This window comes from Balaenoptera ricei, chromosome 10, assembly GCF_028023285.1.
Source record: "Balaenoptera ricei isolate mBalRic1 chromosome 10, mBalRic1.hap2, whole genome shotgun sequence".
NCBI lineage: Eukaryota > Metazoa > Chordata > Mammalia > Artiodactyla > Balaenopteridae > Balaenoptera > Balaenoptera ricei.
Genome location: NC_082648.1, coordinates 43,422,384 through 43,441,357, shown reverse-complemented (window position 1 = coordinate 43,441,357; position 18,974 = coordinate 43,422,384). Strand labels below are relative to the sequence as shown.

Below are 18,974 nucleotides of genomic sequence, written 5' to 3'. Positions count from 1 at the left end.
GGGATCAATCTTGGCAACCTAGATTCCAGGAGTTTTCAGTATTTCTCCAACAGGATTTTGGAAAAACTGAAGGTCATCCTGCTAAAAAACATCTTCCTCAAGTCAAACTTAAGGGCAAGTTAGGAGAATCAACTGTTCCCTTATTTCTAAGTTTATGTTCTGAATTCCTCTGGCATAATAGGCTCATAAGAATCTGAAAGAGCTTAGGAAGTAAAATGAAGAAAAGTTAAACATCTAGAATGGAACTCATGAAAATGGTCAAATCCTAGCCTTGTACTCCTGCATTTAGTTGAAAGGCTTCATTTAAAAAACCAGAATGACAGCAGCACTTATCTGAATTCTAGGTGGGATATAAAAGAAGATATATACAGAAGAGATCTAAAAACAAGCTGAGTAAAGAATCCTTGAAGTGAGGTGTAATGCAACTTCATCACTTTATTCAAATCTTCAAAATAGTCTTTATTCTACATTTTTAGTATAAAAAATCCACAAGTTAAGTGCACCACAGTGTAGAGAGAGACATACAACGCTGAACTTCCATAACAGTCAATGGTACAGTCAAACATCACATGTACAGAACACAAAATTTAGATGAACTGAAATTATAAGATAAAATAAAATAAAATCCAATTTTAGAGAACAAAAATCAAAATATTAAGGATCCCTGAAATATTCTTAACCCTAATGAGATTTCACTGGACTCAAGTCATTTAGTAGTGAGGCATTCACAATATGACCCCATTAACCCAGCTCAGGAATTCTTGGGAGCCATGAGTGGCTGCCATCAGACACTGACAAGAAATGGTAACCAATTTTTGATCTGAAAACTCCCCTTAATTTGGCTCTAGAGTCATCAGGCTTTTAAATGCATCCTCCTCCTTGCCCCTCAAATTATAAACAAACTGCTGTTTACAATACAGTTTGCATCCTTTGTTAAAACAAAGCTCAGTTTTTCTGGCACCAAAGCAAATTTGGGTTTGCAAATTTGGTTCATGTATGAAGAGACAACCTATGAGGAGGGTCCAAAAGGCACCCTCCACTTTTGCTTGAGGAGACGCAAAAGCAGAAGTAATGGGGTCTGTGCTTGGGGCACAGAGGGGGTTTCAGAGGATCCTTTGTGAAAGACTAGTTAAAAGATGACAGGTGGGGAGAAGTGCAAGGAGAGAAGGAAATTAGTCTGACTGGCTTTCTGTCCTGCACCATTGATTCAATGGAGATTGGTGGGAAGGAATGGAAGACGAGGGTTGAGGGTAGGACGTGGGGCAAAGGACGGAAAGGAAAAGGCAGATAACTAATGCGGTTCATTTATAACAAGTAATATAAATCAAAGACTTAAAGGAGATTAAAGACCAATCAGAATAATTTGGCAACTTTAATTCTTAGGAAGATCAAAGTTCCCTCCAAACCTAATTTGATGTTTTATTACTAAAAGCAAAGACCAGTATGGTACAGTATTACTCCGGAGGAATTAAAGGAAGATCCTTAGGGCTGCTTTACCCACATTCATTTTATGAATGGATACCTCCCCTACCTCAAAATGCTTTAGGGCGGTACTGCTACCATTACGTGGTTCCTTATTACGTTTGAAAAGTGCCTGAAAGTTTGGGCACCAGAAAGACACCCCAACAACATGTGTCTAAACTGCAACTTCAGGTTAATATGACTAAAGCAGTTACATTGTGAGAAGTGCTGAAGGTATGTGATGTCTTTCCCGGCACAGAGGTGGCCTTGGTTCTTCACCAGATGGTGTAGCCACCATCTGAGCCACCCATGAAGAAGTTTCCCTTCCGCTGAGTTACAAGGACATTGGCTCCCTGCATGACTGCGAGCTGAGCAGCATTGGGAGGGCATCCAGGGGGAGGAGGCTGAAAGGAAAAGACAAGGTTGATTGGACACGGGGCAGCTGTGGAAGGGAAGTGGACAAAGGTGAAAGAGGACCAGTCAGGAAGACGGCAATGTGCTAACCCATGGCATCTCGAAGAGCTAGCTGTGCCACCAATTCGGGTACAGCAAGTCTCTAGTCTCTGTGAGCCCAAAGATATAAACAGGAAACCCACTCATTTAAAGGGTTCCAGGTCCAAGATAGAGCCTATGGATACCTTCTGAGTGTGGGTAGTCCAGACCCATAGGCATTTTCAGGGCAGAAAATCACTCCTACTCACATTCTAAAATACAGGGAGCGGGTACTAGGTCCAGGCAGGGCCTTATGTCACAGGGTCCAACAGTTTTCAAATGGCCCTAGATAATCTGAAAGCTCTACCTGATGACAGCATTCTCACCTCATCCCTAGCCTGTGGTTATTGAGTAGATGATCCTAGCAAGGACCATTTGGGCTCTAATTCTCATACATAGGAGAACTAAGCAGGAGACATAACTAAAAGCCCTAGTATCTTTCTAAATGTAATCTAATGGGGATTGTGCATTCTATTTTTTAATCATCATGGTTCCTAATACAATGCCATACTGATAGCAAAGATTAAGTAAATGCTTATGGAATGAATGAGCAGTGTTACTAGACCAGTACCAAAGTGAACTGGGAAAGCAGCAGGCAGGACTCCTAAGACAGGAAAACAAAGGAATCTGATTAACTCAGACACCAGTGAATGTGCCAGATGCTACTGACTTGCCACAGTTCTCCTGCCCCCTCAAGTGCTTTCTGCCTGACTACTGGACGTCAGTGATTGCACCAATACCAGCAACTATTACCCAGGGATGATGAAAGGATGACTATGTAGTCATTTCAGAAAGTTAAAATAGGCAAGGGTTGAGTTTTTTGTGACAAAGTCATACTCACAGGAATGTTTCCAGCAGTAGCACCAGCTCCAAATCTGGCACCTGCATCATACCCTCCTTCCACCAGCACTGCTGAACCAGGTGGATAGATGGGACCAACTGGATAATAAGCCATGGGGATTGTGGAACCTAAAGGTCCAACAGCCACAGATTGGGCCATGGGAAGATACAGTGAGGCGCCAGGAAATGCAGCTGACATGGTGGGGACTGTGGCAGCCCCCGGGTGCACAAAGCTCGGACGATAGAGCTAAAAGAGGCAGAAGAGAAGGCAACTAGTTACTTTATGACATTCGTATTTCAGATCTCTTTAATGAGTCAATTCTTAATTCTTCTTGTGCAGATTACACTCTGAGTTACACAAGTTGCCTTTCCACTGCCACTAAATATTCTCCTGGATCACTTCCTGCTATAGCTAATGTTAGGCTCAAGGAACGCAAACTCATCTTCTTAACCTCAGCCTGTGCCAAATAACATAAAATAATCAGATAATGCATTCTCAACCCCAACAGAAATTGCTGAACTATATAGTGTTTTAGATTATTCATGTGAGCATTCTTTCCTGTTTGTGGAGAGTAAATAAATGTGTGGAGTCAGACTTAGCTAAAGACTGAAAACATGATCCAAGAGTATTCCATTAATAAAGTCTAATAAACTGGAAGCACCTCTGAGTAGGCAGGTGGAGCATCAGTGTAGGGTGGAGCCTGAGGAAGATGCAAAGTCTGAGGGTACACAGGGTTCCCAGGAGGCTGCACCGGGTAGGTTGGCTGCGTTGGATATTGACCTGGAAGACAAGAAAACAATGCATGTTGCCTACAATACAGAGTCACCAAAATAAGGCAGGGCATACTGGGTAGCTAACCTAGCCGGAGCAAGCAGAAAGAGATTTGCAAACAGACCGACTGCCCTGAAGGGCCTGATCCCTGGAGCCAAGAAAATAAGCATCCTCTTTGCACCCTTATAACTGAAGATGCTGGATTCTAACTGGACAGGAAAAGCTCGTTCCAGGAGAAGACTGGTGTGAGGGGAAAGTCTAGCTGGGCCCAAGATCCTTCCAGAATGCAGGGCAGCTCTGGGAACCCCTTCTTGCTGATGTTTCAAGAGTGTGTCCTGTCTCTCTACTCTGGGTGGTCTCCAAAGGTCTCGTTGTAACTGACCAAGACCTCATGAGTAACAGTGGTTGTGGTCATCGACCTCACAGGTTCCTACTCAAGGTCGACTTCCAAATAAAAAAAGTGAGTGGTGGAAGTAAACCTTGAGATCGGAGAGGGGGTTGAGGGGAATGTTCTGACACAGGAACCGGCAGACTTTCTGGCCGCCAGCGAGGGTAAGGGGAAAGAGACCCGTCGGGCCCGCCTGGCCCGCCTGGCCCGCCCACCAGCGCCGGCACTTCACTAGTTAAGCCCGGGGGCCTCCCTGTGGTTCCGGAGCGCGGCGCCCCGCCTCTGCCAGCTCTCCATTGGCCCACCCAAATCTCACCTCTAGCTCCCCATTTGCTCCTGCAGATGCCCATCTCGACAAGCCTTCTCCCCCCCCACTGCCCCCCCCAACCCGAGCCAGCAGCTCCAAACTGCGCCACAGAGTTTAAGGGGGAAAGGGCCGGGAGGGAGCGAGCAGCCGTAGTTCGGGGATGACAAAGGCGTCCGGCGAAGCCCCGGGCACTGCAGCTGGCCCAGGAGCGCGGCGCAGCTCTCCCCAGGCCTGGCGTCTAGTGACCCTGGGCTCCCGGCCCGCTCGCTCCAGGCCAGCACTACTTCCCCCGGCGGCCTCAGCCGCCCCCTGTCCTTGCCTTTGCTGTTCATGGTGGCTGCGGGTCCGGTTCGGCTCGGCGTCGCGGACGGTTATTTTTTTCGTCCTCTTCCTGTTCGTAGTCACTTCCGTGTCACGTGACGATTTGTCCGCCTAGCGTCACCCGACGCCCGAATGCCGCTGCCACCGGAAACCCCGCCCCTTCTCCCGGCCTCCGGTAGCTGGAGGGAGGGCCCACGTGATCCCGCCCGCTCGTGTTGGCCCCGCCCACTGGGTCTTGTCCTCCAACCCCTACCCTTGTCTCTCGACTGAAAGAAAACCAAATACAGGTATTGTCTCGAAATAGGAACTTCTCTCTCTTGGGCGCTCGGAGGCAGTACCATTAAACTATTCTCCGGAACCTTTTTCCACCTACGCACAGCACCTCAAGGTCATCTCACCTTGACAGTCTTTCCACGAGGGGCATAGATTTCTACAAACGTCTCTAACTGCCTGAGATACGCTCCCCTCCCTAACCCTTGATTTATTGATCACGCGTTCCCCTCACTCGAATCTTCGCTGCCTGTCCTGCCGACAGACGGTCGGTATTTATTTGTGTCGCTTTCTCACCATAAAGAAGGGTATGCTGTGTTGTGTCCCTCCCGCAGCAGCTAGCACTAAAACTGGCATACTCGTGGTACCCAAGGAGTGCCTGTGGCCCGGCCCTTTGGTACCTGTTACAGGCACCAGTACGGCACCTTACGTGTATTTTCTCCGTGTTATCACTTCTCTTCTAACTTAATTGTTCTTAAGGGCAAAGATGCCATCCGTTAAGGCAGCAATTAAGTTTTTCCTTCCGTTCTTCATTTTAAGATATCTGCTGAGCGCTTGCTATGTGCAAGTACAGAGATGGAGCTGAACAAGACAGCCCAACACTATTTCCTCATGGAGTTTACATTCTGTACTGCAGGAAGAATATTAGAAAAGCATCTGAAAAGTGAAAGCTTTGGAAAGAAAAGTCCTCAGTAAACATTAGAAGCCTGATAAATACTTGCTGATGAATGACTTAAACCACTGAAAAGAGCTGTACTCACTTCAACTCAGCAATCCCTTGTTTTTCTCTCCAGTATCGTATTACAGTTTGCAGAGCACCCTTAAAATGCACGATTTTATGGGGTCATCACAGGTCTTCACAGCAGCCCTGTGTGGCAGACGGGGCCTGTTTGATCATTCCTGTTTTTCAAATGAGAGAATTGATTAAAGAGATTTGCCCTAAGTCACACAGTGAGCAGGTTACAAAGTCAGGTCCTGTATCCTGGTTCCCAGGTTCCCAAGTCAGTTTTGTTTTGTTCTTATCACTTCACTCTGCCTATCATGGCTAAAATACTCTAAAAGCCCAATTTCCAAGACTATGTGTATTTGGAGTTCTTTTAGGTTCCTTCCCTTTCAGTAGATTCATATTGTTTATTTAGTTCACATTAATATTAGTATGTTAAAGCCTATGATATTTACCTTTTCCTGTATTTCTGACTCTAATCTTGAAGGCAGGCACAGTGTTAGATATTCACTCATTGAACGGTTCTTCAGAGAACACTAACAAATGCCAGGCACTGTTCTAAAACAAAACAAAGCTCTGGCTCTCCTGAATCTCACCTTCTGGTAAAGGGGCTTGCAAACTTTTTGGACCAAAATTGACAGTAATACACTTTAAATCATGACCCAGTACACACGCATTTATAAATATACGTAACTGAAAATTTTATGATCTGATACCTCCTTCTGTGTACAATGCACTGTCATATTTTCTCTTTTCTCCTATTTCCTTTTTTCACTTCTGGTTGTGATTTCACATCCTAGTAACAAGTCAGGACTCACAGTTTGAAAAACACTGGGGTTTTTTTTTTAGTGGACTTTTACCCTCAGGGCCTTGCATTTTTTCTTAGCATGAAATTTGCAAGCAGTAGTTGGTTAATTTGAATGAACATCCTTGGAGGTCAGATCAGTCAAATCTTCTTCCTTGTAACCTAACTCTTACAAGTCAGATCCTAAACTGATTCCACCCTAAAGCCTAAAACTGGAGAGGTCATTAACCTATACCCATCCTAACCTGTGCTCTGGGCCTCAGAAAATAAAGGAGTGTACCTGAGAAAGGAAACTTACCTTTTTTCTCTTACTGGGCCCTCAGTTAGGGACCCTGAAATTGTGTTGACTATAGCAGCCCACGTCAGTGAGAGTGTAGGAGAGGGATGCTAGCTAGTTCCAGTCCTCACTGTGTCACCAACTAACTGACTTTGGTCCTCATCTCCTCCACTCCCACTTATTCCTTGTCATGTAGGAGTCAGATACTGCACCACTGTCCTTGCAGATATTATCCACCTCGTGTCCATAGCAGACCAAGGAAAAGTGCAGGCAAGCGGACTATATTTCAGAGAGGTTAAGTAGCTGAACTAAGTTACACAGCTGCAGAGCCGGTGTTCAAACTCAGCTTTGCTTGATTTTACAAGCCTTGTTTCTAATGTTTACATTGTTTAATCTATTTACCTTGTTTTTAATCTGCTGCCTCCCAAAGGTCTCAATTTCATCATCTGCCAGAAAATTCACATGATCCTTGTGTCACCTCAGGCTCTAAATCTAGGCTCTGTTTTAGGGAAGGAAAAAAGCAAAGAAGAGCCTGAGAAGGCAGAGGGGAAGTAGGCCAAGCTGATAATCAGGTTGTGAATTCTGATCAGGCCCTAGATAAAAGTACAAATACTTCTACTGGATGGTAAACAGCCATTGCCCCAAGCCCTCTCCCCAAATACCCTCCTCTGCTCCAGCCCTCCACTGAAACCCCTCCTCCCCAGACCTTTCCATGGTCCAATAATTAAAGGGTTAACTCTTTTTTAAATTGTTTTTTTTTATTATTTTTTTAAATTGTTTTTTAATTAATTAATTTAGCTGTGTCGGGATCTTCTTTGCAGCATACGGGATCTTTCGTTGCGGCGTGCGGGCTTCTCTCTAGTTGTGGCACGAGGGCTCAAGAGTGCGCGTGTTCAGTAGCTGCGGCGCGCAGGCTCTCTAGTTCTGGCACGAGGGCTCTAGAGTGCGCGGGCTTAGTTGCCCCACGGCATGTGGAATCTTAGTTCCCCGACAAGGGATCGAACGCACGTCCCCTGCATTGGAAGGCGGATTCTTAACCACTGGACCACCAGGGAAGTCCCTAAAGGGTTAACTCTTGACACCCAGGAAGCCTGCAGGACCTAGCTCCAGCTAAGACAAGCTGCCTTCAGATTGGTCAGTGCCTCCTCTACAGGATGTTAGGTATTTTGCTTAACACGCTGGGACCAGGGTCTCCTGAAAGCCAGAGTGGAGCCAAATAAGATTACCAACAGAAAAGAAGGGGCTACAAGCCGCTGTTTTCTCTGGCAGGTGGGATTAAGGGGCATCTGGCTACTTTCTTGAACAGGAGTCAAGAGCCTTTCTGTTTTCCTCATTCTCCTTGGTCCCCCAATGAGATGAAGATGTCATTAAGTCATCAAACATCCTTTCTTGAGTTAATTTAACAACTATTTATCAATCACCTGTTATGTGCCAGGCCCTGTAATAGACACTAGGGGAACAATAGTGAAGAAGCACACTTAGTCCCTATCCTCATGGAACTTAGTCTACCTAATGGGAGAGACAGAAAAGTAAACAGATAATCAAAATATAGTGTGATTAATGCTGCCATAAGGACAGTATGGGGTGTTATGAGAACACCTGGGTGAGGTATCTAATCTTTTCTACTGTGGTCAGGGAAGGTGTCATGCTGGCAGGGATGTCTGAGATGAAATCTGAAGGGTGGGTGGAATTGAAGCAAGTGAAGAGAGTTCCCCAAATAGGGAACAGTGTATGCAAAGACCTACAAGTGGGAGGGCTTATGGAGAGGGAGGATGTGACAACAGTTCAGTATGGCCGGTACATGGAATGGGAAGTGAGGACTGGTCAGAGATGAAGCTGAAGAGGTAAACAGATGCCTTTCCGTGCTGGGGGCCTTGGAGCCCGCGGAGGATTCTATCTTAAGATAATGGAGTCTATCCTACAGGCACTAGTTAGCCACCGAGAGTTTTCAGCAGAAAAGTGACATGATTATGTTTTTATTTTAGAAATATCTTTCTGGCTACCAAATGTAAACTAGATTAGAAAGGGGCAAGAGTTGAGGTGTGCCTGGGAGACACAGGATACAATGCAGTAATTTAGGTGACTGATGATGGCAGACTGGCCTAGGAAAGTGGCATTTGGGTAGAAAGAAGTGGGGGGATTCCAGAAATATTTAGGAGGCAAAGCAGCTGGACTAATATTGGGATTAATGTCCAGGGTTAATTAACAGGATTAATGTCAGGGATGAAAACTCCATAAAGTCAAAAGAAAAATGACAAATTGGAAAAAAAAAATTTGCAATTTGTATCACAAAGGGCTAATTCCCCTAAATATTAATAGCTCCTAGAGATCAATAAGTATATGGCCAACCATTAGAAAAAGTAGCTGGGAGGAGGGGGAGTTAGATGAAGGTAGTCAAAAGGTACAAACTTCCAGTTATAAATAAGTACTAGGGAATGTAACACGATACAGATCATTAACACTGCTGTACATTATAAATGAAAGTTCTTAAGACAGTAAATCCTGAGTTCTCATCACAAGGAAAAACATTTTTTCTATTTTTTTAAATTTTGTATCTGCATGAGATGACGGATATCCGCTAACTAAACCTATTGTGGTCATCATTTCATGATGTACGTAAGTCAAATCATTTTGTTGTACACCTTAAACTTATATAGTGATATATGTCAATTATATCTCCATAAAACTGGGGAAAAAATTTAACCAAATTTATAAAAAAAAAAGTAGCAAATGACATTTACAGACAGTTCACAGAAAAGGAAATGCAAATGGCTTCTAAACATATGAAAAGATGTTCATCCTCACTCTTAATAAGAAGGCAAATTAAACCACACAGATACCATTATCAGATTGGCAAAAATCCAAACATTTACTAACCTCAATTGTGAGGCTGTGGATAAGCGGACGCTCTAATTTATTGACGGTAGGAGTACAACTCCTATAGGGCTGATCTGGCAAATGTCTATCAAAATTGCAAATTACCATCCCCACTTCTAAGAATGATTCCTACAGTTATATTTGCATTCATGAGAAATACTGTGTATATAAGGCTGTTTACTGCAGCATTGTTTGTAATAGCAAAAGATGAGAAATAACCTATATATCCATCAATAGGGAACTGGTAAAATAAATCTTAGTATATCCATATAATTAAACACTGCATGGCTGTAACAAAGAGAGAGGAAGCTCTCCAAAATATTTCATAAATGAAAACAAGGCAAGGTTCAGAACCATGTGCTTAGCATGATGCGTTTTGTGTAAAAGAGCAGGAAAACTATATTCATTAGTATTTGAGTAAAGAAATTCTGGAAGATTACACAAGATACCTACAAAAGTGGTTACTGGGTAGGGTGGGGAGACAGAGGTGGGAGTGACTTTTCACTATACACCTTAAAAATTTTTTTTTAAATTTTTGAACCATGTGAAAGCTTACCAATTCAAAACAGTAAAACAACGTTGGCACACCTATTAAAATAGTTAACATTAAAAAGACTGTTTCAAGTGTTGGAGAATATGTGGAGCTACTAGAATTCTCGTGCACTGCTGATAAGAATGTAAAATGGTACAACCACTTTGAAAACAGTATGACAGGACTTTAAAAGTTATATATACCATGTGATCTAGTCCTTCCACTCCTATTAACCCAAGAGAAATGAAAGAATATGGGCACACAAAGGCTTACCCATGGATATTTGTTACAGCTTTATTTGTAACAGCCAAAAACTGGAAACAGCACAAACGTCCATCAACAGGTCAATGGATAAACACATTGTGGTGTTGCTATACAATAAAAAGGAATGAACTGCGGGTCCACACAACAACATGGATAATCTCAGTTATGCTGAGGGAAAGAAACCAGACAAAAGAAGAGTGCACACTAAGGGATTCCATTTATATAAAATTTTGGAAAATACAAACCATAGTGATAAAAAGCAGAGCAGTGGTTGCCTGTGTAAAGGGATGGGGAGGAACAGGAGGGAATGTTCCTCTTTGGGAACGTACTTCGGGAAGCTTTTGGGGGTCATGGATGTGTTCACTATCTTGACTGTAGTGATGGTTTTATGGGTGTGTACAAGTGTCAAAATTTATCAAATAGTACACTTTAAACGTGTAGTTTATTGTATGTCAGTTATGCCTTAATAAAGGTGTTTTTTAAAATAATGTTGGGATGAAGGAGAGAGACTAGCCAAGGATGATGGCTAATGAACTGTTTTAGTGAGTTTGGGCAAGAGGGATGCTGAAAGGAAAATTACAGCAGAACTCGGTAAGTGCTACAGTAGAGATGGATAAACTGTCCTCTGAGGACTCAGAGAATGACACGCCTCTTCCTGCAGGGTCTCCTAGTCCCAGTTAATTAGGCTGATTAGAGCTTTTTAATGTACCTTTATTGAACACCTACTATGTATTGGGCTCTTCATTTGTGTAACTAGAGAACAAAACTACCTTCTATTCCCCAGCCCAAAGAGGGAGGGTGGAGGTTTGTGGAAGAATCCAATCAGGCTCTGAAGCAGCCTTTTCAAAGCTTTGGCTGGTCTTTGTGTAACTAAGGGAACAAGGATTACAAGATATGTGACTCAGAAATGGATCCTCCTTTCTTATTGCTGGTGAGCCTTTGTGGGAGAGGCACTAACACTGCTCTGCATGATAATGTAAAGACCTCACTCCACTGTGGCTACAGCAGCCTAGTAAACCCTGGGGCAGTGTCTCTCCTTTTGGGGTTTTGAGCAATTTTTCTCCGTGTGAAATCCCAAACCACCTGCATCAGAATCATTTAGTGCTTCTGCACCAGGGAAGTTGGGACTTCCCTGGTGGTGCAGTGGTTAAGACTCCATGCTCCTTGGGCTTCCCTGGTGGTGCAGTGGTTAAGAATCTGTCTGCCAATGTAGTGGACACAGGTTCTAGCCCTGGTCCGGGAAGATCCTACATGCCATGGAGCAACTAAGCCCGTGCGCCACAACTACTGAGCCTGCACTCTAGAGCCCGTGAGCCACAACTACTGAGCCCGCGTGCCACAACTAATGAAGCTGAACTTCTCAGCTGGTTTTCACTTGGATTATAGGGAAAGTTAAAATAAAAAATTTAATGCTTTCCTCTATTCTTTGGAATTCTCTTTAGTTTTCCCCTAACTCTTCTGTAAAGAACGACCTTGTGTAGTCATGTTGGGGAGAATTCACAGCTGTGCCCCACTGTGACTACAGCTGCATTTCATGCAGAGGGACCATACCAGATGACTAGCAGCCAAATGAGTGGCCGAAAACAGAATGAAACAGAGGGTCAAGTGAAAGACTTGGGGGACAGGCATGCGACAAGCCTTGCCTTCCATTCCATTTCCCCAAACGTACAGTCTTTCTTCCATATCCACGGGGGATTGGTTCCAGGACCCCCTCCCCTTCACAGATACCAAAATCTGAGGATGCTCAGGTCCCTTACATAAGATGGTATTTGCATAAATGGTAAAATAGTATTTGCCTAAAACCTATGCACATTCTCATGTGTAACTTGAAATCATCTCTAGATTACTGATAACACCTAATACAATGTAAATGCTATGTAAATTGTTGTAAATACAATGTAGATAGTTGCTGGTTTGAGTCAAATTCAACTTTTGCTTTTGGGGACTTTCTGGAATTTATTTTCCAAATATTTTCAATCCTTGATTGGATGAATCCTCTGATGCAGAACCCGTGGATACTGGAGGGCCAACTGTGCTAGAAGGAGGGGACCTTTAAAATGGAGGAAAATGCTGACACTTGGGTTTCATATACATTATCTCATTTAACACAAAAAACTCTAGAAGTAAGCATTATCCCCATTTTACAAATGAGAAACTACAACCTAAAGAGCCTGTCTTGCCGCAAATTACACAGCTAGTCAGTGACCATGATCAGATCTGAACCCAGATCTGTGGATTTGACTGAATTATAATATCTCCTCCTGGCTCCTGTGGCGAAGGAGGTTGGCAATCGTGGCAGTTAACTGTCCATTTGTTATTCTCTATTCTATAGAACTTTGTTTTATTTGATGCCTTCAAGCCTATATTGCTTCTGTAGTTCACAGAAATAATAAAGGTATTAAAAAGAGAAAACAGGGGCTTCCCTGGGGGTGCAGTGCAAGAGAATCCACCTGCCAATGCAGGGGACGCGAGTTCAAGCCCTGGTCCGGGAAGATCCCACATGCTGCCGAGCAACTAAGCCCATGTGCCACAACTACTGAGCCCGCGTGCCGCAGCTACTGAAGCCTGTGTGCCTAGAGCCCGTGCTCCCCAACAAGAGAAGCCACCACAGTAAGAAGCCGCACACCGCAATGAAGAGTAGCCCAGGCTCGCCGCAACTAGAGAAAGCCCGCGTGCAGCAATGGAGAACCAACACAGCCTAAATAAATAAATAAATAAATAAATAAATAAATAAATAAATAAATAAATAATAAAAAGAGAAAACAATAAAATCAATGGTTCTTGGAAAACAATGTGAAATGCCTCTATCTTGGGAGTGGTGAGTTTTATCATCCAGAGGATTTAGGAAGACAGAGTATAAGGAACATGGAGTATGGAAGAAAATGTAGGTTCCAGTCCTGGTCTGCTCACCAGCTGTTTGGCTTTTGATAAGTCACTTAACCTCTCTGAGCCTCAGTTTTCTCATCTTGAAAATTATTCCTATCTCACAGACTTGGTGTGAAGGTCAAATAAGAAGATAAATGATAATACTTGGGCTGTAGAAGGCAACCTGGATCTTAAAATAAGTATTAAGTCTATCAGATTTGATGAAGCTACTCTTTTGCTGCAAGAAAGGGGACCCCCTTTGGCCACTTCCTGGACACAATTTCTGTGGAAGCAGGAGTCAGAGGCCTTTAGCCAAGTAAAATGAATGACGGTTGATCCTGCCAATTTATTTCCTACTCCAAGTTTTATTTTCCTCTTATCTACACATCTACATGTCAGGAATACATTTTTTTCCCTACAATATCATTTTTTGATGGAAACTTCCAGACTTACTCAGATGGGAAAAAGGAGGGGAGAGAATAAAAGCCCACATTTCTTCAGGATTTCAATCAACAACCTCATTTTCTTCTAACAGTTGAAGTGAACTTCTTATGAATAATGGATGACAACCTGATGAATATGCACACAGCCTATTATGCCTGTGAGGTTTGGTGAATAATTTATGAGCTAAAATGTTCCTCACCTTGTTACTGTACAAAAATTATGGGAAAAAAACCCATATTTACCCTTTGAGCTGGTAAGGTGATCTGTCAGAGTGACAGCAGCCCAGCAATAATTTTACATCATTGCTAAAATTAAAGTAAATAGAATATATGCATTTCAGGGTGGGAAGTCTATAAAAAAAATGGAGCATGCCCAGCCACACTCCTTGCCACATGCAAATTTTTCAGAACTCTGGCTTCTCACCTTAAAATAGCCCTGTATTGTTAACAGCACCTTCTCTTTGATGGCCCATTCTTCTCATAAGGACTTCAATATAACCAGTCAAGGTGGATAACAGCTTCCTTGTTTTATGAAGCTGGCTAAGCACAAACTATTGACATTGTAAAATTTAAGACGTCAGAGATTTAAAAAAAAGAAAGTCCTAAAAGCTTTCAGAGAACAAGCAGATAAACACATGGCGGGCGGCGGGGGGTGGTGGGGTGGGGTGGGGGGGGTGGAGGCTCGGCGGGACCTGGCCCAGAAGCACTTGAAAATGCATTTGCATTGCTGTCTTTCCTCACAGCTGAGAGGTTTTTTTCCTGCTGACCAACCTGACTCCCTGCTGTATCATCCTTCAACTCACTCCCACCACCTGCCCAAGCCTCCTTCCCTTAGCAACAGCAGAGATGCCTTTAATCTGGTGATTGGAGGGGGGAGGGGCAAGATTAACTACGCAGTTAAGGAAGGTGTTTGGAAAAATATGCCTGGATCCTGGAGAAATTTGGTTGCTCCAGGGCAAGTTTTGAAGATTTGAAATTGGGTCAGTTCTCAAACCAGGTAAAACAGGATCCTAAGTGTTATCTACTTAGATTCCAAGAGCTTTCTAGGAATAGAGTACAGGGCCAAGGGAGACTCTTACTGTCAACAGAGCATCCCTGATATGCTAGGTGCTTGGAGGAGACTGGGTAAAAGAGGAAACATAAGGCCCTGTCCTATATCTGTTGGGTAAACCAATATATTCTCAGGAAACAGAATGAAAGGCCTACTAACTACAAATTATATAATGAAGTTATTGGAGCAATGATGTAATTAAAATAATAATATTAATTAGAACAATTCGGTATTATTCAAGAAGACCTCTTGGACGGGGTAAATCTTGAGTAGAGTTTGCAAAGAAAGAAAGGACCCAACTGAATGGAAAGATTGGAGGTATATATGGCCAGGCCTTCCTGATCTGGGCCCTGCCTATCTTTCCAACTTCATTTTGTGAAATTCTCCCCTGTCACTTGCTGTGTTCCAACCACATTGATCCTCTTTCAGTTTCTTGAACAACAAATTTATTCCTGCCTCACTGCCTCTGCTGTTCCTTCGGTCTCCTGCTTACTAGATCTTTTAAACTTTGCCTTATATATGACTTCCTCGGGGAGGCCTTCCCTGCCCCCCCCCCCGTGTTATTCTCTCTCATATCATCTTCTGGTTTTCTTTTTTTAAAAAAATTATTTATTTATTTAATTATTTATTTTTTGGGCTGTGTTGGGTCTCCGTTTCTGTGCGAGGGCTTCCTCTAGCTGTGGCAAGTGGGGGCCACTCTTCATCGCGGTGCGCGGACCTCTCACTGTCGCGGCCTCTCTTGTTGCGGAGCACAGGCTCCAGACGCGCAGGCTCAGTAGTTGTGGCTCACGGGCCTAGTTGCTCCGTGGCATGTGGGATCTTCCCAGACCAGGGCTCGAACCCGCGTCCCCTGCATTAGCAGGCAGATTCTCAACCACTGCGCCACCAGGGAAGCCCCCACCTTCTGGTTTTCTTAATCATCACATGTAATGATATATTTCTGTGTTTATTTTTTGTTTAACATCTGTTTCCCCAGAAGACTATAAATTCCAAGAAAGCTGTCTGTTTTGTTTACCACTGGACACTTAGCATCCAGCCCAGTGTTTGGCACATAGTAGACAATAAATATTTGTTGAATAAATGTAGGCTCGGAGGCATGGGAAGTGGAGTGAAGGAGAAAAAGGAAATGTGCTGGGCTGAGGATACTGTTGATGAGTTTTCTTTGGCATGGCACGTCACTAGTGACATCTCCCAACTCAGTCATGGAAATATTTGCATTGTTGACATTTTTTCTGATTATAAAATATATACTTATTCTAAAAATCTTATATTTCAATATTGCAAAAAAGAGAGAGAGACTGTATTGCAAGTATTGGTGAGGGTGTGGAACAACTAGAATTCTCATACATTACTAGTAAGGATATAAATTGGTTCAAACATTTAGCATGTAGAAAAGTATTTAGCAGTATCTACAATCCCACTCCTCAGTATCTACCCAAGAGAAATATGTGCATATATTCACTAAAAGACTTATGCAAGAATGTTTACAGCAGCTTTATTCATAAAAGACAAAAAGAAACAACCCAAATGCCCATCAATAGTAGAATGGATAAACTGTGGTATAATTATACAATGGAATATATGCAGCGATAAAAAAGAACAAATAATACTGTTAGACACAACAACATGGGTGAATCTCAAAAACATATGTTGAGTAACAGAAACCAGACACAAAAGAGTACACATGCTGTCTGATTCCATTTATATGAAGTTCAAGAATCGGCAAAATTAAGCTATGGTGATAACTGGAAGTTTACTTAACAAGGAACACAGGGGAGTCTTCTCAGCTATTGGAAATGCTCTACATCATGTTGTGGGTGGCGATTTTGTATATATTTATAAAATATATATACGTGTGTGTGATATAATAAAATATAATGATTATAATAAATATATAAATAATATATGTGATCTACTATATATGTAGATGTAGGCAAGTAATATATGTAGATAATAATAAATATTTTATATATATAAATAATTCATCAAGATGTACATTTAAGATTTGTGTACTTTGCTGTGTGCATGTTATACCCCAATAAAAAATTTAAACAAAAAAGTAGTATATGTTCAGCATCAAAAATTTAAGAAGTGTGTACAATATAAAATTAAGGCTTCCTTTTCCCAAAGAAAACCACAATTAACATTTTTTTTTTTTTTTAAATTTATTTATTTTTGGCTGTGTTGGGTCTCCGTTGCTATGCTCGGGCTTTCTTTAGTTGCGGGGAGCGAGCGGGGGCTACTGTTTGTTGCGGTGCGTGGGCTTCTCTTTGAGGTCTTGTTGTGGAGCATGGGCTCCAGGTGCGCGGGCTTCAGTAGTTGTGGCTCACCGGCTCTAGAGCGCAGCCTCAACAGATGTGGCGCATGGGCTTAGTTGCTCCACGGCATGTGGGATCTTCCTGGACCAGGGCTCGAACCTGTGTCCCCTGCATTGGCAGGAGGATTCTTAACCACTGCGCCACCAGGGAAGCCCCACAATTAACATTTTGATGTATGTGTCCATGAACCCCTTTGATCACATCCATTTCTTTCTTCATACTATCCCTGATATTCATGTCATCCAAAGCATTTGATTTATCTGTGTGTAGCACCAAACCAAGTCACATAGACTAAGAGTTTTTGTCTTCATGTGACAACGTTCAATAACAATACTGAGCCTCTTCTTCACATAAAGAGCAGTAGGAAATCCAAAAATTAGTAAGTCACAATCTGTGCTCTTGAGGAATTTACAGTCTGAGAGGAAGGACCATAGGGACTACAGACCAAACAAAACCCCCCAAGAACTATAATACCACGTCATGTATTAGTTTCACAAGGCCAGTTAAAACAGATTAAAACTATTGTACAGATAATGATACCTTACAATCGTAGAGCGATTAGCGTTTTCCAAAGTTTTTTCACGTACAGGCTCACAATTAAACTTCTTAACCCTGTAAAGTAATGATTATAGATATCACCCTCTTTTTTTAAAAGTAATGAAGAAGTTAAACTACCTGCCTGAACTTCTAGTGGAAGAGTTGGGACTAAAACCTAAATATTCTGACTCCTAATCCATTTGGTTACTCATAAATCTGCCAGGTGCAGGGAACATTCTGGAAAAGTGTGTAGTGATGGTCTACCATCTGGTGCTGCTCTCTTCTCCTCCTCTCCCCTCCCAGTGTCCTTCCATGGGAGGAGGCGTTAAGCAACAGTGGGCTGATGGCTCCACCTCTATTCTCACACTAACTCTAACTCACCTATGCTTAGCTCATCCCAAGCGGGGAGCGGTGGCAGTGGATGGAGGGGCAGAGGGGAAGCAGCCCAGGCTGATGGCAGGCTGCCTCAACGTTGGGCTCCACAGCTTACTGGATTTACAGTGCTCCCTCCTCCCCAACTCGCCTCCCCTCATTCTTTTTCTTCCAACTCCTTCCTCTTTCATGTGTCAACTACTTCTCGGTCCACTTACCCTCAGCCCCAAACGGTGGCTCGTCTTATCCCTTCCCCTTTCCATACCTTCAAGAGCCTCTATTAAATAAACCAAACCCTCCTCGCCATCACCACCGCCAAAGCAGAACGTTGTTTTTTCTCCATGCCACAGAACTGTGTCTATATTTTACATTTCCTAGTCTACTTGGTCAAGAAAGCAGGCAAGCTGTCTTTAGTCAAGACAGCCCACCACTGCTCTTGAGGTGGGGGTGAGGGAGCTTTCAGGCCCAGGGTCCCCTCCGTGAGATGGAGCTGGGGCACAGCTGCTCAGAAGGTTGGTTAGGCCCTGGCTGAGCGATGTCTGCGTTCGTTCCCTCCCTTTTCTCGCAGTGGGGTCCCGGCCTGGGGCTTGGGAATGGACATGTACTTGACTTTTAGCGTTGAGGAGGGCAACTGACTTAACCCAGAGAGGAAAGGCGGCCGCTGGGAGTCACGGCCCCAATCCTGGGCTGACGAGAATGTGGCATAGGGTCCCCAGTCCGGACTCCCGTGCTCCCGCTCCCACTCTCGCACCTTCCAAAATGGAACGACCTCAACCGGCACCTCGGAGGGGGCTGCGTGACCCGCCCCACCGGCCTTCCACTCCTGTCCGGGGAGTGAGCCTGTGAGGCCTCCGGGGTGGCAAGGGTCTGAGCCCCCCGGCTCCCCGCCCCAATCGCTCTTTCTCGGCTCCCAAGATCCCCTCCCTTCCTCGCCGGCCCGCCCAGCCCGCCGCCCCCGGCGGCTGGCGCGCGCGGTGCAGCATGCGGCAAAGCTCTTTGCATAAATTATGCTCATGACGCAGCAGCTAAAAAAATCCAAGTAGCAGAAGGAGGGAAAA

The 18,974-nt window shown here is 43.7% G+C and overlaps 1 protein-coding gene across 2 annotated transcripts; it reads right to left on the bottom strand.

Moving 5' to 3' along the window:
• Nucleotides 1–410: 410 nt before the first annotated feature.
• DAZAP2 (DAZ associated protein 2) lies at nt 411–4,688 on the bottom strand. Of its 2 annotated transcripts, none has more exons than XM_059935911.1 (4): nt 4,580–4,688; nt 3,456–3,574; nt 2,872–3,040; nt 411–1,865 (listed from the first exon to the last, which is right to left on the bottom strand). In XM_059935911.1, exons 1-4 carry the CDS (start codon nt 4,590–4,592, stop codon nt 1,543–1,545), a joined length of 624 nt encoding a protein of 207 aa, XP_059791894.1. In that variant the 5' UTR covers nt 4,593–4,688; the 3' UTR covers nt 411–1,542. The 2 variants fall into 2 exon arrangements, with proteins under 2 accessions (XP_059791894.1, XP_059791893.1); XM_059935910.1 differs by having other exon boundaries at nt 1,646–1,865; nt 2,795–3,040.
• Nucleotides 4,689–18,974: the final 14,286 nt, after the last annotated feature.

Bases quoted from the DNA above. Each gene is read 5' to 3' on its own strand.
- DAZAP2 (XM_059935911.1), bottom strand. The intron at 3,041-3,455 runs GTGCTTCCAGTT...TGCCTCTTTTAG, and splicing joins CTCCACCTGCCTACTCAGAG to CTCTATCGTCCGAGCTTTGT. The intron at 1,866-2,871 runs GTTCAGCAGTGC...TTTTCCTTTCAG, and splicing joins TGGTCCCATCTATCCACCTG to CCTCCTCCCCCTGGATGCCC.